At 42.0% G+C, this 27016-nt stretch overlaps 3 protein-coding genes and 1 long non-coding RNA gene across 12 annotated transcripts in view; 3 read left to right on the top strand and 1 right to left on the bottom strand.

The window, feature by feature from the left end:
• LOC139537002 (ribosomal protein S6 kinase alpha-3-like) lies at positions 1-12302 on the top strand. Of its 4 annotated transcripts, none has more exons than XM_071337783.1 (23): positions 1-56; positions 194-348; positions 1542-1586; positions 2521-2637; positions 4401-4482; positions 4654-4734; positions 4861-4940; positions 5708-5814; positions 6050-6087; positions 6300-6442; positions 6582-6652; positions 6768-6856; positions 7046-7110; positions 7250-7352; positions 8050-8174; positions 8281-8406; positions 8509-8598; positions 8900-9058; positions 10115-10276; positions 10450-10526; positions 10666-10783; positions 10950-11090; positions 11209-12302. In XM_071337783.1, the coding sequence occupies exons 2-23, from the start codon at positions 283-285 to the stop codon at positions 11329-11331; spliced, it is 2208 nt and encodes a 735-aa protein (XP_071193884.1). In that variant the 5' UTR covers positions 1-56; positions 194-282; the 3' UTR covers positions 11332-12302. The 4 variants fall into 4 exon arrangements, with proteins under 4 accessions (XP_071193884.1, XP_071193885.1, XP_071193882.1 ...); XM_071337784.1 differs by lacking the exon at positions 1-56 and adding an exon at positions 67-82; XM_071337781.1 differs by lacking the exons at positions 1-56; positions 194-348; positions 1542-1586 and adding an exon at positions 1878-2124.
• Positions 9292-26102, bottom strand: LOC139537005 (uncharacterized). The gene is made up of 3 exons (XR_011667446.1): positions 25977-26102; positions 25664-25744; positions 9292-9324 (listed from the first exon to the last, which is right to left on the bottom strand). It is a non-coding gene; the product is annotated as an uncharacterized lncRNA (long non-coding RNA).
• On the top strand, positions 12524-22098 carry LOC139537004 (eukaryotic translation initiation factor 1A, X-chromosomal-like). Its single transcript, XM_071337790.1, has 7 exons — positions 12524-13072; positions 13621-13704; positions 20697-20800; positions 21084-21134; positions 21250-21331; positions 21524-21615; positions 21806-22098. Exons 1-7 carry the CDS (start codon positions 13057-13059, stop codon positions 21809-21811), a joined length of 435 nt encoding a protein of 144 aa, XP_071193891.1. The 5' UTR covers positions 12524-13056; the 3' UTR covers positions 21812-22098.
• The window catches only part of LOC139537000 (MAP7 domain-containing protein 2-like), a 22842-nt gene continuing 21389 nt past the window's right edge, over positions 25564-27016 (top strand). For 3 of the 6 annotated variants that reach the window (XM_071337775.1, XM_071337776.1, XM_071337778.1), the window contains exon 1: positions 25564-25739. In XM_071337775.1, the coding sequence (XP_071193876.1) occupies positions 25694-25739 (46 nt within the window). In that variant the 5' untranslated portion in view covers positions 25564-25693. The remainder of the gene's footprint in view (positions 25740-27016) is intronic. The other 3 variants (XM_071337777.1, XM_071337779.1, XM_071337780.1) reach the window with 1 other exon arrangement.

Genomic DNA, 27016 nt, shown 5'->3' on the forward strand with positions numbered 1-27016 from the left:
TCAGCCTGTTCTGACAGACAGGTACACCGAGCCACGGCGCCATATTGAGAACGGAAGTGAGTGATTTTGTTGTGGAAAAAGTGTAAGCTATGTAGTTTCAAGAAAACCTTAGGAATAGTGATAAAAGTAGGTTATACTTACAGTTACGTTTACTTTGAAACCCTCTTACGATTTTGTTTTTCTCGTTGAACAGACACCCCCCCACCTCAAGAAATATTTTTACTTATCTCAACCTTGAAAGCTTCAAGTCACTGGAAGCTCGCGACTGAACTCTTGTCGAAGATGCCCTTGGCACAGTTTGGAGCAGACCCTTGGCAGAAAATGGCTTTGGGCAATTCTGAAACCGAGGTAAATAGGCATGCAAATGAATGACCTATGGCCACCGTAGCTGTCATTTGTCGTCAATGATTGCCGCGGTCTCTTGTGAATTGACGTCCTCCCTAGAGTTTGTGGGACAGCAACTTCGTTTTAGTTTCACACAAACGGATTTTAAAACTTAAACGATTAACAAAAGGACAGCATTGTGATCTTAAGTTATCAAATTTTCTCAAGTGCAGGTTGCTACATTGTAACAACCGACATTTGTGGCCGGAAGGAAGCTGTTGTGGGGAAAAAACTAATCGCAATATACACAGTGCACAAAACATTAGGAACACCTGCTCTTTCTATGAGACTGACAAGGTGAATGCTACGACCCCTTATTGATGTCACTTGTTAAATCGACTTCAACCAGAGTAGGAGAACAGGAGGCAACGGGTTAAAGAAGGATTTTTAAGCCTTGAGACAATTGATACATGAATGGTGTATGTGTGCCATTCAGAGGGTGAATGCAAGACAAAATACTTAAGTGCCTTTGAATGGGGTTATGGTAGTAGATGCCAGGCACACCGGTTTGAGTGTGTCAAGAACTGCAACGCTGCTGGTTTTTTCACACTCAACAGTTTCAGAATGGTCCACCACCCAAAGGACATCCAGCCAGCTTGACACAACTGTGGGAAGCATTAGAGTCAACATGGGCCAGCATCCCTGTGGAACACTTTCAACACCATGTGGTCCATGCCCGATGAGTTGAGGCTGTTCTGAGGGGAAAGGGGGTGCAGCGCAATTAGGCAGGTGTTCTTGTTCCTAATGTTTTGTTTCACTCAGTGTATGAGCTACTCACTCACTCGCTGCTGGGCTGGCTGACCTTTGGGTAATTCACTCACTACAGGGAACATGCAATGTTATTGGACAGGTTTTAACATGTAAACTAGGCTTATTAATAAATACAGTTTTATTTATACATGTTTTATAATCAACTGAACAATTGGCCCTGAAGCATATTTAGACAGTGTCAAAAAATACCGCAATTGTGAGTTTTTAATTAAAAAAAATTATTAACAATAATAAATCAATACAAAGGTAGATGGGGACCACAAGTACACATAAATAGTATACAAATGACAGTAGGGCTAGGGGCGTGGCTAAGGGGTACAATAACACATTACACAAGGACCTTAAGGGATAGAGAGAGATGATATAATGTTTTATGTGTTGCACAGGTCATGGATGACTCCATGGGGGATGATGATGATACTGCATGCAGTGTAAGTTTAAACATTTTATAAATATAATCTCACCTTCTGTCTTCTCCCTGACTGTCTAATTTCCACAGTTGGTGTGTGTGTATGTGTTTATGTTTTGTTTTCTTCCCCTCTCTCTCTTACTCACTTGCTCAAACACCTACATTCAGGCACTCCACAATAATGCTGAGTACTATGTATTAAAGTGGCGTAGTGGTGGGGTCGTCTGAGTAAAAGGAGAGGAAAATGGTTAGCGAAGATGAGGGGGTAGCGAAAGAGCCTGAGAGTGACTGTGAAAGAGAGAGGGAGCATACTGTGTCTTTAGTCATCCTCCTCCACACCACCTCTGATGCAATGGGAGGGGGTGTTGGTGGCATGGCAACCAGTTGCAAGCTGTCAGTCCCGGCTGATCCGAGTGCAGCGCAGTCTCCCCCACCGCAGCCTCTCGGCAACACTGACACAGGGAGAGGGGCTCTGTTGGCCCAGCACCGGCATGGGGGATTTGGCCTCTGCTTGGGCAGAACACGGGCCAAAGAAGGACTTCACTGTAAGCTGGTGTGCTGTACGTGGGTCTGGATTGGTCTGGATTGGGATTGGTGTTGTGTTTTGGTGGGAAAGCATGGGAGTTTATTTCTCCATCCTCTCACAGTATGACTCTCTGCTTTAGTGCAGAGAAAAGGCGCTGAGTATGCAGTCTCTTTCTTAGTGGGGTTTTAAATCAAAGGTTGTGAATGTATTTGATTTGATTCATTCTATTGCCTTGTATATTTGCTTATTCTTTGCATGTCTCGTGTGTTTGTTTTCGTACCCACATCTGCGTTTGTTTATAGAATTGCTGTGTATTGTTGTCTTTTTCCATACTGCTGTGCTGTGTATTGTTGGACTTTTTCCACACTACTGTGCTGTGCATTTGGGTCGCGTCTGGCTTTGGTATGACTGTGTCTCTTTTCTTTCACAGGATGAGAGCTTTGTGAATGAGATCAGTATCACACACCATGTTAAAGAGGGCTCTGAAAAGGCTGATCCGCGGCAGTTTGAGCTGCGCAAGGTCCTGGGACAGGGATCCTTTGGGAAGGTAAATTGTGTGAGGTTGACATTTGTAGACGTGGTTGTAATGTTTATTTGTTCTTAATGATAATATTATTCATATACAGTTGAAGTCGGAAGTGTACATACACTTAGGTTGGAAACATTAACTTGTTTTTCAACCACTCCACAAATTTCTTGTTAACAAACTATAGTTTGGTAAGTCGGTTAAGACATCTACTTTGTGCATGATACAATTAATTTTTCCAACAATTGTTTACAGACAGATTATTTCAATTATAATTCACTGTATCACAATTCCAGTGGGTCAGAGGTTTACATACACTAAGTTGACTGTGCCTTTTAAACAGCTTGGAAAATTCCAGAAAATTATGGCATGGCTTTAGAAGCTTCTGATAGGCTAATTGACATAATTTGAGTCAATTGGAGGTGTACCTGTGGATGTATTTCAAGGCCCTCCTTCAAACTCAGTGGCTCTTTGCTTGACATCATGGGAAAATCAAAAGAAATCAGGCAAGACCTCAGAAAACGCCTGAAGGTACCACGTTCATCTGTACAAACAATATTACGCAAGAATAAACACCATGGGACCACGCAGCCATCATACCGCTCTGGATGGAGACCCGTTATGTCTCCTAGAGATTAATGTACTTTGGTGCGAAAAGTGCAAATCAATCCCAGAACAACAGCAAAGGACCTTGTGAAGATGCTGGAGGAAACAGGTACAAAAGTATCTATATCCACAGTAAAACGAGTCCTATATTGACATAACCTGAAAGGCCGCTCAGCAAGGAAGAAGCCACTGCTCCAAAACAACCATAAAAAAGCCAGACTACGGTTTGCAACTGCACATGGGGACAAAGATCGTACTTTTTGGAGAAATGTCTTCTAGAACTGTTTGGCCATATTGACCATCGTTATGTTTGGAGGAAAAAGGGGAGGCTTGCAAGCCGAAGAACACCATCCCAACCATGAAGTACAGGGGAGCAGCATCATGTTGTGAGGGTGCTTTGCTGCAGGAGGGACTGGTGCACTTCACAAAATAGATGGCATCATGAGGGAAGGAAATTATGTGGATATATTGAAGCAACATCTCAAGACATCAGTCAGGAAGTTGAAGCTTGGTTGCAAATGGGTCTTCCAAATGGACAATGACCCCAAGCATACTTGCAAAATTATGGCAAAATAGCTTAAGGACAACAAAGTCAAGGTATTGGAGTGGCCATCACAAAGCCCTGACTTCAATCCTATAGGAAATTTGTGGGCAGAACTGAAAAAGCGTGTGCAAGCAAGGAGGCCTACAAACCTGAGTTACACCAGCTCTGTCAGGAGGAATGGGTCAAAATTTACTCAACTTATTGTGGGAATCTTGTGGAAGGCTACCTGAAACGCTTGACCCAAGTTAAACAATTTTTAAAGGCATTACTACCGAATACTAATTGAGTGTATGTAAACTTCTGACCCACTGGGAATGTGATGAAAGAAATAAAAGCTGAAGTAAATAATTCTCTCTGCTATTATTCTGACATTTCACATTCTTCAAATAAAGTGGTGATCCTAACTGACATAAGACAGGGACTTTTTACTAGGATTAAATGTCAGGAATTGTGAAACACCTTATCCAACTACATTTAAACTCAGTTTATGTAAACTTCTGACTTCAACTGTATGAATTATGGTTGGAAGTATGATCATATCTCTGAACATTTGCGTAAATGAGACTGACAAATTGATGGAAGATGTTGTGATTAACAACTGAACTGATTTGTGTCTCTGTCTATTGATGTTCAGGTGTTCCTTGTGAAGAAAATAACAGGGCCTGATGCTGGACAGCTCTATGCTATGAAGGTGCTGAAAAAGGCCACATTGAAAGGTACACTAGTGCACAGAATAAACTTTTTTGTGAATTTGTTTATATTGAATATAAAGAACTACTTTACAACTACAGTGTCAATCTTTCTGGGTTTAGAACTACATTATCAATCTTTCTTGTTGAATTCTATACAGTCGGGTTTCACTTATTATTCTTATCACGTATCACCAGTGCGGGATAGGGTCCGGACCAAGATGGAACGGGATATTTTGGTGGAGGTGAACCATCCTTTTATCGTCCGACTACATTACGGTGAGTTATCAGACATCTCACTGACCTGCCATAATTTTTTTTTTTTTTCAACGTCTGATGTAAAGAGAGATTATCAAAATTTACAGATGAGTTTTGAGTTGAACATGTACACATGATTCTTCACAGCATTCCAGACAGAAGGGAAGCTGTACCTGATTCTGGACTTCCTCAGGGGTGGAGATTTATTCACACGGCTGTCCAAAGAGGTAAACCAAATTCTAATCCTGAAGGGGGTTTTCTACGATTTATTTCTAAATATAATTGTTTTACACTAAACACAAATATAAACGCAACATGTAAAGTGTTGGTCCTATGTTTCATGAGCTGAAGTATAAGATCCCAGATAATGTTCATAAGCACAAAAAGCTTATTTCTCAACAACAACAAAAATTCACAAAACACAATGCCAGAGATGTCTCAAGTTTTGAGGGAGCGTGCAACTGGCATGCTGACTGCAGGAATGTCCACCAGAGCTGTTGCCAGAGAATTTAATTTAATTTCTCTACCATAAGCCGCCTCCAACGTCATTTTAGAGAATTTGGCAGTACGTCCAACCGGCCTCACAACCACAGACCACGTGTAACCATGCCAACCCAGGACCTCCACATCCGGCTTCTTCACCTGCTGGATTGTCTGGGGGGGGGGGGGGCTGAGGAGTATTTCTATCTGTAATAAGGCCCTTTTGTGGTAAAAATCTCATTCTGATTGACTGGGCCTGGCTCCCCAGAGAGTGGGCCTATGCCCTCCCAGGCCCACTGATGACAGTGCCCTTGCTCAGTCATGTGAAATCCATAGATTAGGGCCTAATGAATTTATTGCAATTGCCTGATTTTCTTATATGAAATGTAGCTCAGTAAAATCTTTTAAATTGTTATTTTTGTTCAGTATATTTAGAAAAAGGACACATTTTGAATAATTTCTGTGTGTTTTGTGTATCAGTAGGTATGTTATCAGTCTGTCTCCATACTCCCAGGTGATGTTCACAGAGGAGGATGTGAAGTTCTACCTGGCAGAGCTGGCTCTGGCCCTGGACCATCTGCATGGCCTGGGAATCATCTACAGAGACCTTAAACCTGAGAAGTACCTATCACACTAATGCTATAAACATTGCTTATGCACATTAGGTACTTGTTTCTCTTCCAATCAGCAACCTGGAAAATACATGTGTATTATTCATATTTAAGCCAAACGTTATTTTGAGTCAAATCAATTTTGAGCGTAGAAGGGACAATGTTATATACTGTCTATTTACTGTATGAGTTTCTGCTGGTGGATGTTGTTTTCCTCTCTGACTGAGATCACTCTGTCCTTTCAGCATCCTGTTAGATGAGCAGGGACATATCAAACTCACTGGTGAGTAATGCTCTGCTTCTATTAAATATTCATGCTTCATATTCACACTTAGCCTGACTCAGCCACCAAGCACAATAGGAAAGCACTGCTAGTCATATTAATACCTTTGTATGTCATTTTAGGAGCCCTCAGTTTGCCTATGTACAAATTTCTGCTTGATTATGAATAGAATTTCAGCACAAGCTCATTTTGCTGCCCTTTGTTTGTTCCAGACTTCGGCCTGAGTAAAGAGTCCATTGATCATGAGAACAAGGCCTACTCTTTCTGCGGAACAGTGGAGTACATGGCACCAGAGGTCGTGAACCGCCGAGGACACACCCTTAGCGCCGACTGGTGGTCCTACGGCGTGCTCATGGTGAATGCGTAGCTCTTTTACCTTTTATTACTCTGGGATGTGTTCAAATATCTGACTGGTATCAAGTGTGCCTTCATATCTGCCTGTATGGGCCAATGTGTCCAATGGCTGACAGGACCACTGTTTTCATCTTCCCCAGTTTGAGATGCTGACTGGAACACTGCCTTTCCAAGGGAAGGATCGGAAGGAAACCATGACCATGATACTGAAGTGCATCCTCTCTCAACATGTCCCATTCTCTAGTACCAGTTTTACCAGGCTGTTAAAATAGTTAGCCATAATTTGTTCTTCATCTACCATAGTACTTTTTTTGTTTGCACTGCAGGGCCAAGCTGGGAATGCCACAGTCCTTGAGTCAAGAGGCCCAGTCTCTCCTACGTAACCTGTTCAAACGCAACCCAGGCAACAGACTAGGTAATCAATCTCATCACTAAAATTGTATTTTCTGCTGTGTCTTGTAACTAATGGGTGGCTCAAATAAATCACACTCAAATGGAAAAACTCTAGTCCGACTGTACCGAAGCATCACCGAATGTTTTAACAACTGCAATCCTATTACCCCAGCTATCCTGATGTAATGTGTGTGGTTTTTGTTGTTCACAGGTGCTGGTCCAGACGGAGTGGAAGAGATCAAGAGACATTTCTTCTTTTCCACTATTGACTGGAATGTACGTTTTTGGCTATTCAGATGTGTACCATCTGCCTACTGCTCTGTCCTTATGTATTATACATGTATTTTTTTGTGTTTTTAACATACATGTTTAGGTTTATTCCATTTAGCATCCCTTTTTCTTGGTATGCCTGTAGAAATTATTCAGGAGAGAAATCCATCCCCCCTTTAAACCTGCGAGTGGCAGACCTGATGACACTGTCTACTTTGACTCTGAATTCACTGCAAAAACTCCACGAGGTAAATAAAATGTTCTTGTTTGGCGCTTTTACAATACACAGTTTCAAAATCTGAACAGTGTTATTGGTCGGCAGGTAGCCTAGCCGTTAGAGTGTTGGGCCAGTAACTGAAAGGTTGCTAGTTTGAATCCCAGAGCCGACAAGATGAAAAATCCGTCTGTGCCCATGCCGTTGATGGTGGCTGACCCTGCCTGTGACCCCACTCTCCCAGGGTGTCTCGGGGAATTGGGATATGCAAAAAACTAATTTCCAATTCACACGTGAAATAGGACAAATATAAGTGTAAGAACCATTTTGATGTGTGTTGTGGCTGTTTAGTCTTCTCACCACTAGAGAGCTTGTATCACTTGGGTTATAGGTCAGGTGGTGGGTTTGGCGTATAGGGTCACAGGCAAACATAGTAGGGCTGCATGGGTGAATTGGGAGATTCACATGGTTTTTACTGCTAGTCAACCCGGATTACTTGACCACAAACCATCGGCATCAAGTTTAATCTGTCATCGTATTATTTTATTAATTAAATGGGAACATCGCCCAACAGTATATCACTTGTGCATCAAGTGGCGAATTGGAACTTAACAATAGCCAGAAAAATAAGCGCCCACTATTATTATTATTATTATTATTATTATTATTATTATTATGAATTGTGTGAATGAAAAGTAGCGAGCGGATTGACGTGAGGATTGTCCCTACAGACTCTCCTGGCTGTCCCCCGAGTGCCAACGCCCACCAGCTTTTCAGAGGCTTCAGCTTCGTGGCCATCTCGGAGGAGGAGAGACAACCACCACAGACCACCAGCATGAACATGACCTCAATACAGGTACCAACACATACACATACATTATGGGGTATGATCTGCTGTTATTATATGGTTGTGTGTGGAAATAACAGAACTGGTCTATGTATCTGAATCTTTGTCTTTTCAGCAACTCCACAGAAACGCAGCACCGTTCAATGATGTATACGATGTGAAGGAGGACATCGGCGTGGGCTCTTACTCCATATGCAAACGCTGCGTTCAGAAGAGCAACAGTATGGAGTATGCTGTAAAGGTGAGTTGAAACACTGTCCTTAAACACTGTCAATATCTCCCTCTGGGGCTGCCCATGTTAGAATGGTATGATTAACGGTCATTACTGATGTTATTATCTTAGATCATCAGTAAGGCCAAGAGGGACCCCACAGAAGAGGTGGAGATTATTCTGCGTTACGGACAGCACCCCAACATCATCACTCTCAAAGATGTGAGTCATTACGTCCGCAGTATGCTCATGAAGCAAGAGCCACTGTTTTGCTTTTGAGCCACAGTTGAAATTTACAGCAAGATGGTGCTATTATTCTAGATTCACATGTGTTTTGTTGTTTCATTGTTTGGCTAGTATGTCTATGTTCTGAGTGAGTTATGGGCATATTTTCTCTGACTAATTACGCCTCCTGTCTCCGTTTTGTTTTTGTGATTGCGCTGAATACTCTTCTATAATGACTCATGTTATTTGTGAGTATCTCTCTAGGTAACAGTGTGAGGTTGTGCTCTGTTGACTGTAGGTGTATGACGATGGGCGCTCCGTGTACCTGGTGACAGAGCTGATGAAAGGAGGGGAGCTGCTGGATAAGATCCTCCGACAGAAGTTCTTCTCTGAGAGGGAGGCCAGTGCGGTTCTCCACACCATCACCAAAACTGTGGAGTACCTGCATGTACAGGGGGTAAGCAATCACCATCACTATGATACATTACACTAATATACTATGCATTCCATGTATGTATTATATATTTTTTACCTAGAGCACTTCGGTACTTTCAAAGCAACATATGGACCTTTTCCTGTATGTGACGATCCACTTATGATCTTGTCACATAATTTTAAAGACATACCTTATATCAATAACGCTTTATGGGTTTATAAGAATGCACATATATTTATTGAATTGAATGTGTTTACCTATGTCCTTCGGTGCGGCCGACCGTTCGCCTGTAACGAGAGAAATGCATCTTAGAGTTTACGCCGACAGTCATTTTGGTTTAGGGGCGTGCCAACCATTTGTTTGTAGTGCTGGGCATGCTTTTTCTGAGCTAAATTAACATTCAAGTGCACGTGCTCTGGTAATGTAATGGCTAGATTGAAGGTAAAGAATTGTTCGCAAATGTACCTGTTTTTCTCGTTGTTGAGTTCTGTTAATTTATGTTCAGAGAATTAATGGGGAAATGGGGGCGCGTCTGAGCGCATGGTTATTTCGGGTACGAGTAATGTGGTAGTAGCTTATTCTGGGGGACGTACATGTTTATATCCCAGGTTATTGACGCTTAAAGCAGGCTAGCACCTTTATTGACATGTGTGTTGGTATAGGTACATATATTTAGCTGAACATTTCTGTGTGGTATATCATGTGCTTTGAATGATAATTTACCAGATATAGTATGTGTAAGGGTTTCCCATGGGTATTGCTATAAGAAGCCTGTTCTCATTGTTTGAGGGACAGGACAGGGAACAGTTTGGCCAACCGCTCGGTTTTGTTTGAGTAGCTTTATTTGATCCAGTTTATTATTTTTCTAAATACTTGTACATTTTGCTGGCTATTATTATCTTCACTTGCAAGTAAAAAGCCTCACTCTGTGCAAGAAAAAATCCATTCATTTCATAGCTGTTAAAATCCTACCGCATGGTCAACCTCACACTATATAAGAAATATGAGTTGGCCATCTATGAAATTTGACTCACTGACTTAGGATGTCACTGATGAAATATCTGTCCCCCTGCTCAGGTTGTCCACAGAGACCTGAAGCCCAGTAACATCCTGTATGTGGATGAGTCTGGAAACCCAGAGTCCATCCGGATCTGTGACTTTGGCTTCGCCAAACAGCTGAGAGCTGAAAACGGGCTCCTGATGACGCCGTGCTACACGGCCAACTTTGTCGCCCCCGAGGTGTCTCTTCTTCTACATGTTTCTGTGACTAGTACCTGCATCCTCAGCTAATGTTTGTCTGCTGTATAACTAGTCTGTGTTTTCAGTTTTCAATATGTTTGTCTAGTATGTGACACAATGTTCTTTGCTTTCTGTATTCTAATGCAGTGTGCAATACTTAATGTTGTTGTTAGGTGCTGAAGAAACAGGGCTATGATGCAGCGTGTGATATCTGGAGTCTGGGAGTACTGCTCTACACAATGCTTACTGGGTATGTGTGCTCTATCAACTGTAATGCAGGCAATAGTCAATGATGTGCATACAAATATAATATTAACACAGAAATGCAATACAATTTAAGAGGACCAATAAAGTACTTTCATATGTATGTGTTTTTCTTGATGTTTCAGGTTCACTCCTTTTGCCAATGGACCAGAAGATACTCCTGAAGAGGTCTTAGCTCGGATTGGCAGTGGAAAGTTTTCTCTGACGGGCGGCTACTGGAACTCTGTCTCAGCAGAGGCCAAGGTATGTCTGGAACATCGGTTGGATGACAGCACTGTGCATTCCATAGTATCCAATTACTCTATGATAGTAGTTTCCAAAGTAAATACTTTGTTCCTAGCACAATGTACTTGATGTTGTAGTAATGGCAGTTAATGCACAAACTGAACTTTGGAATTGCTTTCTTTAGGACCTAGTGTCGAAGATGCTGCATGTGGACCCCCACCAGAGGCTAACTGCTGCTCAGGTGCTGCGACACTCCTGGATAGTACACAAGGACCGGTTGCCCAAGTACCAGCTCAATAGACATGATACCCCTCATTTGGTCAAGGTAACAATAAAACTTTATTCAATGCACTAAAGTCTCTCTTTTCTGCCACTCTGAAAGAAAGTCTGCTGGGTATTGATAAATTTAAGACTCCAAGACTGTTCACTCTTTCCTCCTACAGGGTGCGATGGCAGCCACTTACTCTGCTCTGAACATGCATGTTCCCCCTGTGCTGGACCCTGTAGGACACTCCTCATTAGCTCAACGAAGAGGAGTGAAGAAGTTGACTTCCACAGCCCTGTGATCCACCTGCCACTAGTATCAATCTCACCTGTTTAATGCTACTGCACCAGTGCATTAGTGAGTTTTGACTCCCGCTGTGTTAGAACAGTGTGTAAGACCAAAAAGGAACTTGACAATGTATTTGCGTGTACAATCTTCACTGCCCACAGATCAAGAGTTACAAGACTGTATATATTATTTTATGAAAATTAGATATATTTACTAGAAAAATATAATTAACTGTACGGTTTCCTATAGGTCTGTTTAAACAGAGATTGAGTTAAGCACTGCGGGATGAAGGGGTTTAGAGAGGATGACAAGGATGTTTCCTCCAATTGCATGGAGCACAAGATGGCAAAAGCCAGTCCCCCCCACTACCTATGCACTTGTGTAAATCTGAGAAGATAAGATAGGTACTCAATATGGGCTATTGCTTATACCCATCTATTGGGCAAACTCCTTAATTCTACAACAATCAGTTTACCAAGACCCTTTCAAACCTGGGGGGAGAAAATGTGCTCAACTCTGCTGCTGCACTTTCTCTCAGACCTTTGTGTTGGGGCAGGGGTCAAAAGTTTTTTTGCTTTACTCAGTCTTTAAATTTTTTTGTCCTTCTCATGATTATAAAGGGAAACACGTGAACAAGGGATATACTTATAGCAATTAGGATTACTTTTAAAGTCTAATTTTAAGAGCCTATTAAGAATGTATTTTTGTATGTGGATGAATGAAACATTTTCTACTTGGTGTGCATGATTGAGGCCACAGGACAGCTTTGTTTTAAAGGGAAGGGCTTTCCAAGAAGCTGCTGTGAAATGTAACACGCTAGATGGAGGTGAGAATAGACACTGTATTTCCCCTCTGCTTTGGCATCTGTCTATCCATGTTTAACAGATGAAAAAAACATTCTCAGGTGTGGTCCAGGCAAGTGTCTGCAGCTTATTTTGTAACTTAAAAAAATAAAAATCACGATTAAATAAATATACAATCAAATAATGTATCCGTATTTTATTCTTTCCTCCACTGAAAAGCCACAATGTAGGAGACCAGAACCACTTTTTTAGAAACGAATGCTGCTTCACGCAAGCGCAGTACGGTGTCACAAGAGGCAGAGGTTTCGCAAGAAAAAAGTATATCTGGCTGAACTTAGTTAAGGAGATGGGAAACTCAATTGGAAAGGTTTTATTAACGCCCATTGTGTAGTTTGCTCATACGTCGTCAATAGGACGAACGATGCATTCTGGGCTACAGGGAGAGATCTCCTTCAAGGAGAGAATGGGAGTCAATTGGGCGCTTGCTCCAAAAAAAACAACAGCATGAATTTCGTGAAAAAGAAGTAGACCATTAAATATTTTCCGAGATAATTAACTTGTTTTCTGTAATATCATATAGATTTGGAATATCATATAGATTGTAATATATGTAATATCATATAGATTTCTTGATTTAACCTGATTTTTAGAAGGGATTAAGTGACGATGACTTTAGCAACCTCGTGACGTAGCAGTACAACGTGAACACGATTGGTCGACAGTCTGCTGGTGGAGGGTTATACGTTTCTCTATCCATTGCTCAATGAGATTCCCATCTCCTTTCTCTAATATCTCTGGCTTAGCTAGCTAACTTTGTGAAGAGTGTGTGACATCGTCAAGGATTGGTTTCCATTCCATTTTAATAAAACTAGCTGGTTCATTTGTTACGGAAAAAAACAGGACTCGTTTAAAAAAAAGTCTGTTCGTTTGGGAATATGCCGAAGAATAAAGGTACGCAGCAAATATGTTGTCTTTGGTTGTTATTCCATTTCAGGGGGGAAGTTTATGCTAGCTAGCTTCCCGGCCCATGCTTAGCAACGTAACCGGAGGAAGGCACGGTATGGCATTGAACAAGTATTGAAAGCGTGGAAACGTTAACCGTAGTTACAACCATCGTCGTTTATTTAAGCGTAATTTGACTATTAAAAAAATAAGGGATTCAAATGGCGATTATCCAGCTAAATGAACTGCCTTGCTTGCTTTTGTCACATTCTGTTGCGCCGCAGAATGACTACCATCAACTAGTGGTAGGCCAACAATATCCCTGTCCAGCGGTTTCCATCATCTTGAGCCTCTGCCTTAATCGCTGTCACATTCACTAGCTAACTAGTTAGCTACCACATATAAAAGGGGTTAGTTAAAATCTTTGTAGCTAGGTTACAGGCATGTGGTTGGTTTATTTATCTGTGTTGATTGTGCTTTTTATGCCAATGAAAGGTGGAACTGGAATTACAGTTACCAGTGCCACATGTTTACTATCTCTCATCTTCTCATTACAGGTAAGGGAGGAAAGAATCGGCGACGTGGTAAGAACGAGAATGAATCAGAAAAGAGAGAGCTGGTATTTAAAGAGGATGGCCAAGGTGAGTGCATGGACCCCCTTCAACCTGATTTAACCTGTAAATTTAGCAAACAGGTTTTGACCTCGCTGTCAATCTGGCGTGCTCCACGAGGGGGCAAAAGGGGGCTTAATTAACCCACTCAATTGAAACGTGTGCCCCCACAGTTTTAGTTTTATGTCCCTATATAAAAATTAGAGGTCGACTGATTATGATTTTTCAACGCCGATACCGATTATTGGAGGACCAAAAAAGCCGATACCAATTAATCAGATTTTAAAGATTTTAAATTTTTTTGTAATAATGACAATTACAACAATACTCAATAAACACTTATTTTAACTTAATATAATACATCAAAATCAATTTAGCCTCAAATAATGAAACATGTTCAATTTGGTTTAAATAATGCAAAAACAAAGTGTTGGAGAAGAAAAAAAAAATACAGATTGTTATGAAAACTGGAAATCGGCCATTCCGATTAATCGGTGGACCTCGAATAAAAATACCGAAGTTCAAATGATTGAGTGACATGTTGGCACGAAATCTGTATCCGCACCATGGACAGAACGTGCCGCAGAGTGGGTTGTGTGTAGGGCCGCTATGGAAAGTTAATGCAAAGTTAAGTATGACTCCTTTTGAGTTTGGAAAAAATGCTGCTCATCTGTGGTAGGCTAAGTGAATAACGAGATATGCCTCCACCTGTAATATTTTTATTCATAAGGACGGGGTCAAGTTTACAGTTAAAGCTGCTTCCCTCAACTCTGCCCCACCAATACAGAGTTAGCTCTAACTAGCTAATCTGCCACTGCCACGATGGATATCATAAATGAAACCACCAAGGTCGTTGTCAAGCCCAGCAGAAATTATGCTGCCAAGCGCCCCCCCCCCCCCCCCCACAAATTTTTGTTGTACTTTTTTAATATGCCAGGTAGGCTACACTGGTTGTAAAGCGGATTAATGTGCTTACTTTTACGAATTTAGCCATAAATATAGCACCACGAAAGCCGGGATCCTCTTTTAAATGGTGGCCTGTCAGATCTCTGTTTTCACACGTGATTGCTCAATGACTGGGCTTTATAAGAACACGTTTCACTGGGCTCTGTAGGCTATGGGCTCTCCAACCATGTTCCAGGGGTCCTACACCTATAGGTTATTTGGCTACTTTAGTTGTGATATAAACCTTATCAAAACATATAGGCCTATAGGCTAGGTTACATGGTGCATGCAACTATGATGTGAAAAAGGCACACACAAAATGCATGCTCTGTTTCTTGCCTTATACCGCACACGGTGGGCATCATTCACAAATGATAATATTCTCAACCATCAGACTATTCTCAATTTAATCTTCTCTTTACATATACTAAATAATACAGTACCAGTCAAAAGTTTAGACACACCTACTCATTCAAGGGTTTTTCTTTATTTTTACTATTTTCTACATTGTAGAATAATAGTGACGACATCAAAACTATGAAATAACACACATGGAATCATGTGAACTCGGCAAAAAAAGAAACGTCTTCTCACTTGTCAACTGCGTTTATTTTCAGCAAACTTGTGTAAATATTTGTATGAACATAACAAGATTCAACAACAGACATAAACTGAACAAGTTCCACAGACATGTGACTAACAGAAATTGAATAATGTGTCCCTGAACAAAGGGGGGGTTCAAAATCAAAAGTAACAGTCGGTATCTGGTGTGGCCACCAGCTGCATTATGTACTGCAGTGCATCTCCTCCTCATGGACTGCACCAGATTTGCCCATTCTTGCTGTGAGATGTTACCCCACTCTTCCACCAAGGCACCTGCAAGTTCCCTGACATTTCTGGGGGGAATGGCCCTAGCCCTTACCCTCCGATCCAACAGATCATGCTCAATCGTGCTCAACCATCACCCCTGGTGAGACAAAACCGCGACTCGTCAGTGAAGAGCACTTTTTGCCAGTCCTGTCTGGTCCAGCGACGGTGGGTTTGTGCCCATAGGCGACGTTGTTGCCGGTGATGTCTGGTGAGGACCTGCCTTACAACAGGCCTACAAGCCGTCAGTCCAGCCTATTGCGGACAGTCTGAGCACTGATGGAGGGATTGTGCGTTCCTGGTGTAACTCGGGCAGTTGTTGCCATCCTGTACCGCAGGTGTGATGTTCGGATGTACCGATCCTGTGCAGGTGTTGTTACACGTGGTCTGCCACTGCGAGGACAATCAGCTGTCTGTCCTGTCTCACTGTAGCGCTGTCTTAGGTGTCTCACAATACGGACATTGCAATTTATTGCCCTGGCCACATCTGCAGTCCTCATGCCTCCTTGCAGCATGCCTAAGGCACGTTCACGCAGATGAGCAGGGACACTGGGCATCTTTCTTTTGGTGTTTTTCAGAGTCAGTAGAAAGGCCTCTTTAGTGTCCTAAGTTTTCATAACTGTGACCTTAATTGCCTACCGTCTGTAAGCTGTTAGTGTCTTAACGACCGTTCCACAGGTGCATGTTCATTAATTGTTTATGGTTCATTGAACAAGCATGGGAAACAGTGTTTAAACCCTTTACAATGAAGATCTGTGAAGTTATTTTGATTTTTACGAATTCTCTTTGAAAGACGGGGTCCAGAAAACGTCCCTTTTTTTGCTGAGTTTAGTAACCTAAAAGGCAAAGTAGCCACCCTGATGGGATGGCGTATCGCTGAAGAATGCTCTGGTAGCCATGCTGATTAAGTGTGCCTTGAATTCTAAATAAATCAGACGATGTCACCAGCAATGCACCATCACACCACCTCCTCCATGCTTCGCGGTGGGAACCAAGCATGTGGCGATCATCCGTTCACCTACTTTGCGTCTCGGACACTGCGGTTGGAACCAAACATCTCAAATTTGAACTCAGACTAAAGGACAGATTTCCACTGGTCTAATGTCCAATGCTCGTGTTTCTTGGCCCAAGCAAGTCTCTTCTTATTATTGGTGTCCTTTAGTAGTGGTTTCTTTGCAGCAAATCGACCATGAGGGCCCTACAGTCTCCTCTGAACAGTTGATGTTGAGATGTGTCTGTTACTTGAACTCTGAAGGATTTATTTGGGCTGCATTCTGAGGTGTAGTTAATTTTAATGAACTTATCCTCTGCAGCAGAGGTAACTCTGGGTCTTCCTTTCCTGTGGCGGTACTCATGAGCCAGTTTCGTCATAGCACTTGATAGTTTTTGCGACTGCACTTGAAAAAACTTTCAAAGTTTTTGAAATGTTTGACCTTCGTCTTAAAGTAATGATGGACTGTCGTCTCTCTTTGCTTATTTGAACTGTTCTTGCCATAATATGGACTTGGTCTTTTTACAAATAGGGGTGGTATAGAGAAGACAACCCTATCTTGTCATAACTGATTGGCTCAAACCCATAAAGGGAAGAAATTCCACAAATTAACTTTTAACAAGGCACACCTTTTAATTGAAATGCATTCCAGGTGACTACCTTGTGAAGCTGGTTAAGAGAACGCCAAGTGTGCAAAGCTGTGAAGGCAATCTCATATCAAATATATTTTGATTTGAACACTTCTGCTTACGTCGCTATTATTCTATGAGCAGGTGTGTCCAAACTTTTGAATAGTATTGTATGTGCGATTTTAGTTTTGATTTAGCATACGTGGCTGTCATGCACATATTGGAACAGGGGGGGGAAAGACGTCATCTGTATGCACTTGAATAGCGAATGGAGGACGCTTTTCCTGCGGTTAATTTTTATGCCAGCCAGGTATGCTACTCCGGTTGGAAAGAGAAGCAATGTGCTTAATATTAGGAAAGTTGAGAAATAAATATAGTAGGCCTAGTCTATAGAAAGCTGATGGGATCGTGTTTTTAATAGAGGCCATCAAAACTCTGTTTTCTCACACAATTGCATAGCCTACAGAAATGTTGTTTAACATGGGCTCATTATAAGAACCCTTATTTAACTCCATGCATCAACCAGCTATGAGAAGCTGGCTCTCCCTGCACAACAGGTGATCCTATTCCGCTCAGACTCTGAATGAATGCCAGGGCTCTCATGAAGTGTTTGATTAGATGTTAGATTGCATTGATGTCAGAATGATTAGAGGGACAATAGTGCGCTGAGTACCAGGAAGTTAGGACCTGATGGAGGGACAATGGAGCGCTGAGTACCGAGCCATTAGCAAGTTTGGTAGGCCCTCAATCTCACACAAATGATCAAGGAACCTACCAGGTACAAGCCCAAATCCGTAAACATGGGCACCCTCATAGATATCATCCTGACCAACTTGCCCTCTAAATACACCTCTGCTGTTTTCAACCAGGATCTCAAACAACCACCCCTCATCACTGTCAAACGCTCCCTAAAACACTTCTGCGAGCAGGCCTTCTTAATCGACCTTGCCCGGGTATCCTGGAAGGATATTGACCTCAACCTGTCAGAGGATGCCTGGTTGTTCTTAAAGTGCCTTCCTCGCCATCTTAAATAAGCATGCCCCTTAAAAAATGTAGAACTAAGAACAGATATAGTCCAGACTTGACTGCCCCTGACCAGCACAACAACATCCTCTGGCGCACTGCACTAGCTTCGAAAAGTCCCCGCGATATGCAACTTTTTTGGGAAGTCAGGAATCAATATACACAGTCAGTCAGGAAAGCAAAGGCTAGCTTTTTCAAACACAAATTTGCATCCTGCAGCACTAATTACAAAAAGTTTTAGGACACTAAAGTCCATGGAGAATAAGAGCAGCACCTCTCAGCTGCCCACTGCACTGAGGCTAGGAAACATGGTCACCACCGATAAATCCACGATAATCGAGAATTTCAATAAGCATTTCTCTACGGCTGGCCACACTTTCCACCTGGCTACCCCAACTCCGGCCAACAGCTCTGCACCCCCCCGCAGCAACTGGCCCAAGCCCCCCCCCCCCCCTTCACCCAAATCCAGACAGCCGATGTCCTGAAAGAACTGCAGAATCTGGATCCCTACCAATCAGCTGGGCTAGACAATCTGGACCCTCTCTTCCTAAAATCATCTGCCGCCATTGTCGCAACTCCTATTACTAGTCTGTTCAACCTCTTTCGTATAGTCTGAGATTCCTAAAGATTGGAAAGCGGCCGCGGTCATGCCCCTCTTCAAAGGGGGAAACTCTAACCCAAACTGTTACAGACCTATATCCATCCTGCCCTGCCTTTCTAAAGTCTTCGAAACCCAAGTGAACAAACGGATCACCGACCATCTCGAAATCCACCGTACCTTCTCCGCTATGCAATCCGGTTTCCGAGATGGTCACGGGTGCACCTCAGCCACGCTCAAGGTCCTAAACGATATCATAACCGCCATCGATAAGAGACATTACTGTGCAGCCTTATTCATCGACCTGGCCACTGCTTTCGACTGTCAATCACCGTATTCTTAACGGCAGACTCAACAGGCTTGGTTTCTCAAATGACTGCCTCGCCTGGTTCACCAACTACTTCTCAGATAGAGTTCAGTGTGTCAAATCGGAGGGCCTGTTGTCCGGACCTCTGGGAGTCTCTATGGGTGTGCCACAGGGTTCAATTCTCGGGCCGACTCTTTTCTCAGTATATATCAATGATGTCGCTCTTGCTGCGGGTGATTCTCTGATCCACCACTACGCAGACAACACCGTTCTCTATACCTCTGGTCCTTCTTTGGACACTGTGTTAACTAAACTTCAAACAAGCTTCAATGCTATACAACACTCCTTCCGTGGCCTCCAACAACTCTTAAACGCTAGTAAAACTAAATGCATGCTCTTCAACCAATAGGTGCCCGCACCCGCTCGCCTAGCATCACTACTCTGGACGGTTCTGACTTAGAATATGTGGACAACTATAAATACCTAGATGTCTGGCTAGACTGTGAGCTATCTTTCCAGACTCATTAAGCATCTCCAATTCAAAATGTAATCTAGATTCGGCTTCCTATTTCGCAACAAAACCTCCTTCACTCATGCTGCTAAACATACCCTCGTAAAACTGACTATCCTACCGACCCTTGACTTCAGCGATGTCATTTACAAAATGGCCTCCAACACTACTCAGCAAATTGGATGCAGTCTATCACAGTGGATGCAGTCTACCCACCATTGCGACATGTATGCTCTCGTTGGCTGGTCCTCGCTACATATTCGCCGCCAAACCCACTGGCTCCAGGTCATCTAGAAGTCTTTGCTAGGTAAAGCTCTGCCTTCTCAGCTCACTGGTCACCATAGCAACACCCACCCGTAGCACGTGCTCCAGCAGGTATATCTCACTGGTCATCCCCAAAGCCAACACCTCCTTTGGCCGCCTTTCCTTCCAGTTCTCTGCTGCCAATGACTGGAACGAATTGAAAAAAATCACTGAAGTTGGCGACTTATCTCCCTCACTAACTTCAAGCATCGGCTGTCAGAGCAGCTTACCGATCGCTGCAGCTGTACACAGCCCATCTAAATAGCCCAGCCAACCTACTACCTACCTCATCCCCATATTAGTTTGTTTTTCTGCTCTTTTGCACACCAGTATTTCTACTTGCACATCCTCATCTGCACATCTATCACTCCAGTGTTAATTGCTCAATTTTAATTACTTCCACTACGGCCTATTTATTGCCTTACCTCCTTACTTAATTTGCACACACCGTATACAGATGTTCTATTGTGTTATTGACTGTGTGTTTGTTTATCTCATGTGTAACTCTGTTGTTTTTGTCACACTGCTGTGCTTTATCTTGGCCAGGTCGCAGTTGTAAATGAGAACTTGTTCTCAACTGGCCTACCTAGCTTAATAAAGGTGAAATAAATAAAGGCTACTAATGACTATCAGCGGCATCAGAGCGCAGTTTGAGTAGCCTAGTTACCGTGACTCAGCGGTCATGTGGAATTTGACTTCGGTCATGACTGGTAACTGCCTGTGTGGCGGTAATACGGTCACCGTAACCAGGGAGTAGGGCTGTTAACAGTTCAGCTCTTACATTTGAGCCACCTCGTGACCCCCTCCATATGAATTGACTAACTGGCTGAACTTCTGTTCTAATCTAGAATATGCACAGGTGATTAAGATGTTGGGTAATGGACGACTGGAAGCTATGTGTTTTGATGGAGTCAAGCGACTATGCCACATCCGAGGAAAGCTACGGAAAAAGGTAATGGTGTACACAGTAGCCTATATAGTAGTGCCATTAGCCACAATATCCACCACGTGTTTTGGCAAATAGCTGTAGACTGAAGATAATTGAGATCTTACGTGTACTGTATAAATGCAATCCAATGCCATTATCCTTTACACTCCACTTCCACAATGCTTTGGGTTTGACATGAGGGTTGACAGACTCTTCTACCTGATTAGTTTGTCTCTATGCTGGAAATATTACAGTTTCCATACTCCAAGCTGTCCTTGCTGACATCTTGTTCTTCGCTCCTGGGCAGGTTTGGATCAATACTTCAGACATCATCCTTGTGGGACTTCGAGATTACCAGGTAATATTAATAAAACATGTGCAGTGTATTTTTTTATTTATGATAATACAACCCAAGGCACTAGGAGGCCCAAAGTTCGAAGAATATGTCCTAATGGTTACATTCTTCCCTGAAGGACCAAAAAGCCGATGTTATCCTTAAGTACAATGCAGACGAGGCCAGGAGTTTGAAGGCCTATGGGGAGCTTCCTGAACATGGTAAGTATCTTGGGCCACTAAAAAAGAGAGGGAATAAGGGAGGTTAATAACCTCTAACCTAAGACTAAAATGAAATAAAGCCAGGAATGGAGAATTATCTTGCTTCAAATTATAGGCACATGTTCACTCTTTTACTTAAAAAAAAAAAAAGTAGGCTAGTTTATTAATTGTGACTATCTTCTAACACCCTAGCTAAAATCAATGAGACTGACACATTTGGACCTGGCGACGATGAGGATATTCAGTTTGATGACATTGGAGATGACGACGAGGACATTGATGATGTAAGTAGAGGATTCCTCTTGCTAGTTACAAGGAAAGCTATCCATAGGTAATAATTGGTGTGATGCAGTCAATCACTAAAATCACATACAATTGAGTGAAATGCTTTTTGCTCTGTCCATTTTGCTTGAATTCTTTGTCTGCTTTTGGGTCAGGTAACTTGGTAACATATGTCTCTCCCCTTCCACTCAGATCTGAATCAGAACTATTGTGTGCCAAGTCGTTTATGCAGAGGAAAGTGGACATTTCTATGCTGGCAGAGGCAGTGCAACCTTGCCAACAACTCCCTGCTTCCTCAAGTCTGAGGCAGCTCATTTCCCTTCTCTTGAGACTGCTTTAAGCCTGGAATCTGTCACTGAGAACATCAGCACACCTACTTTAGTTCACACACTTCATATTTTTGTTAGTTGTAATGCATTTTTATTCCATCATGTGGAATATACCCTCAAACTACAGAGTTTACAATAAAAACTTGAATCATTTTATGTTTGGTCTGGAGATTTTTTGTCAAACAGAGGATCCCTCCCCCTTTCTTAATTTTATTTTTACCAATGTTTGTTTTCTTGATTTTGAATATCAATAAAAAATAAGTATCTTATTTGTGATAATTTCTATGCTTTTTAATTTTTTTAATCCAAGAACATTGGGTCTGGCAACAGAAGTCTCACTTTGTAAAAATGGTGAAAGCAGGTATAACTCATGTTCCTGACATGCTGGTAAACCTTTTAGCCTAGTCAGGATTTGCGCAACGCTGGAGAAATATTGGGCTTCTTTGACATTTCAGCCGACAGTAAAGGCAACTGCCAACTGATTGATCTACAAAGAACCTTGCATCATAAATAACTACATGATTATTTGTGGATCAGTCAATTTACCCATGATACGTTACGGTTTAGATCCTGTCGAACATTGCCATTCTCTAAGCTTTTGATTTCTTTGCGGAACGCCCAGAACTTGGCTGGCTTTGCTATTTAGTCAGACTGACAGTAGGTAAGCCTACCTACCACAAAGCGACCTCCGCAGAATACCCAGTCTCGCTCGGATGCTGTCACCACGTTATCCATGCTTACATTTCATTTCTGTGCAGAGGGGTTGAAAGGCGCATCTACTATAAAGTTTGATGCTGTGTTCTCTTCTTCCCTTCTAGTTAATAGTCTTAATTGTGTTAAACCTCTTAAGGATTGGACCCTTTTTTTCCAATATTAGCCTAAAGTTTGATGCTGTGTTCTCTTCTTCCCTTCTAGTTAATAGTCTTAATTGTGTTAAACCTCTTAAGGATTGGACCCTTTTTTTCAATATTAGCCTAAAATGACATACTCAAATCTAACTGCCTGTAGCTCAGGACCTGAATCAAGGATATGCATATTCTTGAAATGAATGTAGGAGAATATAACACATTAGATCTGGTAAAAGACAATACAAAGAAACTTCCCCCCCCATCTTTGAAATGCAAGAGAAAGGTCAGTGTATTATTCCAGGTTAGGTGCAATTTAGATTTTGGCCGCTAGATGGCAGCAGTGTATGTGCAACGTTTTAGACTGATCCAATGAACCATTGCATTTCTGTAAAAAATGTATCAAATGTGCCTAATTGATTTTTTTATTTTACCTTTAACTAGGCAAGTCAGTTAAGAACAAATTCTTATTTTCAATGACGACCTAGGAACAGTGGGTTAACTGCCTTGTTCAGGAGCAAAACGACAGATTTTTTTTTTTACCTTGTCAGCTCGGGGATTGGAACTTGCAACCTTTCGGTTACTAGTCCAATGCTCTAACCACTAGGTTACCTGCCGCCCAATTGATAAATTTAAGTTAATAACTGTGCACTCTCCTCAAACAATAGCATGATATTATTTCACTGTAATAGCTACTGTAAATTGAACAGTGCAGTTAGATTGTCCAAATGGAACATACTATGGTACACATTGATCCAGAGCATCCCAAACATGTGTAACAGTATTGCTTCCATCCCTCTCCTCGCCCCTACCTGGGCTTGAACCAGGAACCCTCTGCACACATCAACAGCCACCCTTGAAGCATCGTTACCCATCGTGCCACAAAAGCCACGGCCCTTGCAGTGAAAGGGGAACAACTACAAGGTCTCAGAGCAAGTGACATCACCAATTGAATGCTATTAGTGCGCACCACTGCTAACTAGCTAGCCATTTCACATCGGATACACATGCTCAATGGGTGACATGTCTGGTGAGTATGCCTGCATACTGGGACATTTTCAGCTTCCAGGAATTGTGTACAGATCCTTGCAACACTGGGCCGTGGATTATCATGCTGAAACATGAGGTGATGGTGGCGGATGAATGGCACAACAATGAGCTTCAGGTCTCGTCATGGTATCTCTGTGCATTCAAATTGCCATAGATAAAATGCAATAGTGTTTGTTGTCCGAAACTTATGCCTGCCAATAGCATAACCCCACCACTACCATGGGGCACTCTGTTCACAACGTTGACATCAGCAGACTGCTCACCCACACATGTACGTGCCATGCATGTACTTGGTCTGCAGTTGTGAGGCCTGTTGGACGTACTGCCAAATTCTGTAAAACAACGTTGGAGGCAGCTTATGGTAGAGAAATTAACATTCAATTCTCTGGCAACTGCTCGTGTGGACATTCCTGCAGTCAGCATGCCAACTGTACACTCCCTCAAAACTTGAGACATCTGTGGGATTGTGTTGCACATTTTAGAGTGGCCTTTTATTGTCCCCAGCACAAGGTGCACCTGTAGTATGATCATTATGTTTAATCAGTTTCTTGATATGCCACACCTGTCAGGTGGATGGATTATCTTGGCAAAGGAGAAATGTTCACTAACAGGGTTGTAAACTAATTTGCACACAACATTCTAGAGAAATAAGCTTTTTGTGCATATGGAACATTTCTGGGATATTTCATTTCAGCTCATGAAACATGGGACCAACACTTTACATGTTTATTTTTGCTCAGTATAGTTATTTAATGGCAACGTTTAAAGCTATTGAACGCAATTAAATACTTAGTTTTGACTTCATGCCTTTAATTGGGCTACAGTTGGTCCTTCCATCAATGATGTAATGGGGATCCGGTGTTGTGCCGAAAATCCCCCCTTCGCGTTCTTCATTGCTGCGACTTGCTTGCTAGTTGAGATTTCTACTCTGCACTCTGTCAGTTTAGCCTACATTTCACTGATCTTAGTAGCAGAAAACATTTTTGTCTGCAGTTTTCGGTTTAGCTATTTGTTTCAAGTGTATGTGGCGTTTGTAGCTTGTATGGCGAACCCCCCCTCAGCGCCCGCCCGCAAGATGCTGCCCATGTCGCCCGTACCTAAATCCGCTACTGATTTGTATTAGTCTATAAATAAATATCTTTGCCAAAATTCGTCATCTCTCCCATGTCTTATTCTATTAGTATTTTTGAAAGTGTAAGGATAATAATTCAGCCATAGTTGTTCTGAATTGTTTATTGCTTGCCAACATTTTATTCCCTCTGTTTAACATAACACACATACATTCTTTGTTAATTTCGGTTGGCTATCCTGACGTGAAGTTTGTTCTATAGAAGGTACTTGAATCTGATGTTTGTCACAAAATTAAGGAAATTAGAAGGGGGGGGAATTCTGGCAGGGAAGAGATTTTCGGCACAACACCCGCGGGCGAAGCACTGCTGCGCTGTCGAATATTCATAATTTCCATCCAGTACGCCCTGAACTGGAGCGCATCATTTTCTCTCCGTCTGCCTACAGTTAACCAAGGATACCAGCTACGATCACACGTTACCTTCAAAATAGCTAACTTAATAGTAGCCTATGGTCTCATTCAGTAACCGCATTCATCCGAATACCCTCCTGCTCTCCTGACCGCCTGTGCACCGTTAGCATTCCGGGCGAGCATACATATTGATTGCTGAGGCAGTGGAAAACGGATAGGCCTACATCCCCTGATAGATTAGCCTATGTTCTCCTCCTGCGCCTGAAGGTAGAAGCTGGCGATGCTGTTTCCCTAGACTTGATTTGGAGCCTTTCGCTGCGGGGTGTTTACGACATTTCATACATACGTTTGGTGGCATCCGCCGGTGACTACGAAGATGGCGGAGACGGCAGTCAATGCAGCATCCAGTGGTGCCTTAACAGGTAAGCTGGGTAAAAGACGAAAGGTCTATTGTTAACAATATCCAATGTTTCTCTTCATATTTTTTGCTATGACATTTCTGCATCCTCAAATTGTGCATTTCACTTCATCCTCTAGCATAGGCTATAACCAAGCCTAGCCGAGGCAATTTGTATCGTTTGCTTTTATGGCCAGCTGTCTAAATAAAAGCTGAATAGCCTAGTTGTTAAATCATCAAGATGCAAAAGGACAACACGCACCTTTTTAATTGCCAAATTGATTGGCTCTGTCACAGGCTACATTACGCGTATTTATATGTTTTGATCTATATTAACCCGCATAACCTAGATGTCGGTGTCCAAGGATGTTTTTCTGTCGCTGGTACCAAAGTTATTATAGTAAACTAAAATGGAAACTAAAACGAAAACCAATCATGAAAAAACGATTTAGTAAACTGAAATAAAATAATTAATAAACCCGTTTGAAAAACTAAACCTATACTAAAACGTATCTTTAACTCCAAAACGAACTAAAATAAACACCATAATGAAAATGTTTTGGTTTTATTTTTTTAGCTGTTGTTTATCTATTTTGGGGGAGGGGGGTTCAAGCTACTGAATCTGGTGGGTAAATGCGGCCAGGAGATGGCGATGTTTCAAATAGATCTGGCTTGTGCGTCACTATCACTACACTGTAACAACTGTAATTCATATTGTATTTTCGAGTATTATCAACAGTAAAATACTGTGAAAAGTTTTATCGCAGCATACTGTAAATGATGGTACATTTTGGGAAGTAATGGTGAACGGGGAAGTAATTGCTGTATTTTGAATGGTACCGTTATTCCATCCCACAGAATACAGTAGAATACCTGATTCTTGGAGTGCCGAAAACCTTAAACTTTTTAAACCATACCAATTTAACTGGTATGTGGTAGGGTGGCGCACAATTGGCCCAGCGTCATCGGGGTTTGGCCGGAGTAGGCCGTCATTGTAAATAAGAATTTGTTTTTAACTGACTTGCCTAGTTAAATGAAGATAAAATAAAGTTATTATTTTGCCCTTCCGGTGCTGCCAGTTTGGAAGCCTTTGTTAAGACCTCTGGAAGTGTATGTGATATAAAACACAATATTCATTGATATTCTGTAACATTACCTATAGTAGCCAACCTACTTGCACCAATCCCATGTCATTGCATACTGTGAAATACAAATCCCATCTCCCCTCAATGAATTTTATGCATCCATTCGTTTATGCATTCATTACGATTACAGTAAAAAAAAAAAAAATTAACAGTAAAT

This window comes from Salvelinus alpinus, chromosome 13 (assembly GCF_045679555.1).
Source record: "Salvelinus alpinus chromosome 13, SLU_Salpinus.1, whole genome shotgun sequence".
NCBI lineage: Eukaryota > Metazoa > Chordata > Actinopteri > Salmoniformes > Salmonidae > Salvelinus > Salvelinus alpinus.

Bases quoted from the DNA above. Each gene is read 5' to 3' on its own strand.
- LOC139537002 (XM_071337781.1), top strand. From the start codon at position 1,912: ATGCAATGGGAGGGGGTGTTGGTGGCATGGCAACCAGTTGCAAGCTGT. The intron at 4,483-4,653 runs GTACACTAGTGC...ACGTATCACCAG, and splicing joins GAAAAAGGCCACATTGAAAG to TGCGGGATAGGGTCCGGACC. The intron at 9,059-10,114 runs GTAAGCAATCAC...CCCCCTGCTCAG, and splicing joins AGTACCTGCATGTACAGGGG to GTTGTCCACAGAGACCTGAA.
- LOC139537004 (XM_071337790.1), top strand. The intron at 13,705-20,696 runs GTGAGTGCATGG...GTTCTAATCTAG, and splicing joins ATTTAAAGAGGATGGCCAAG to AATATGCACAGGTGATTAAG. The intron at 21,332-21,523 runs GTAAGTATCTTG...CTAACACCCTAG, and splicing joins TGGGGAGCTTCCTGAACATG to CTAAAATCAATGAGACTGAC.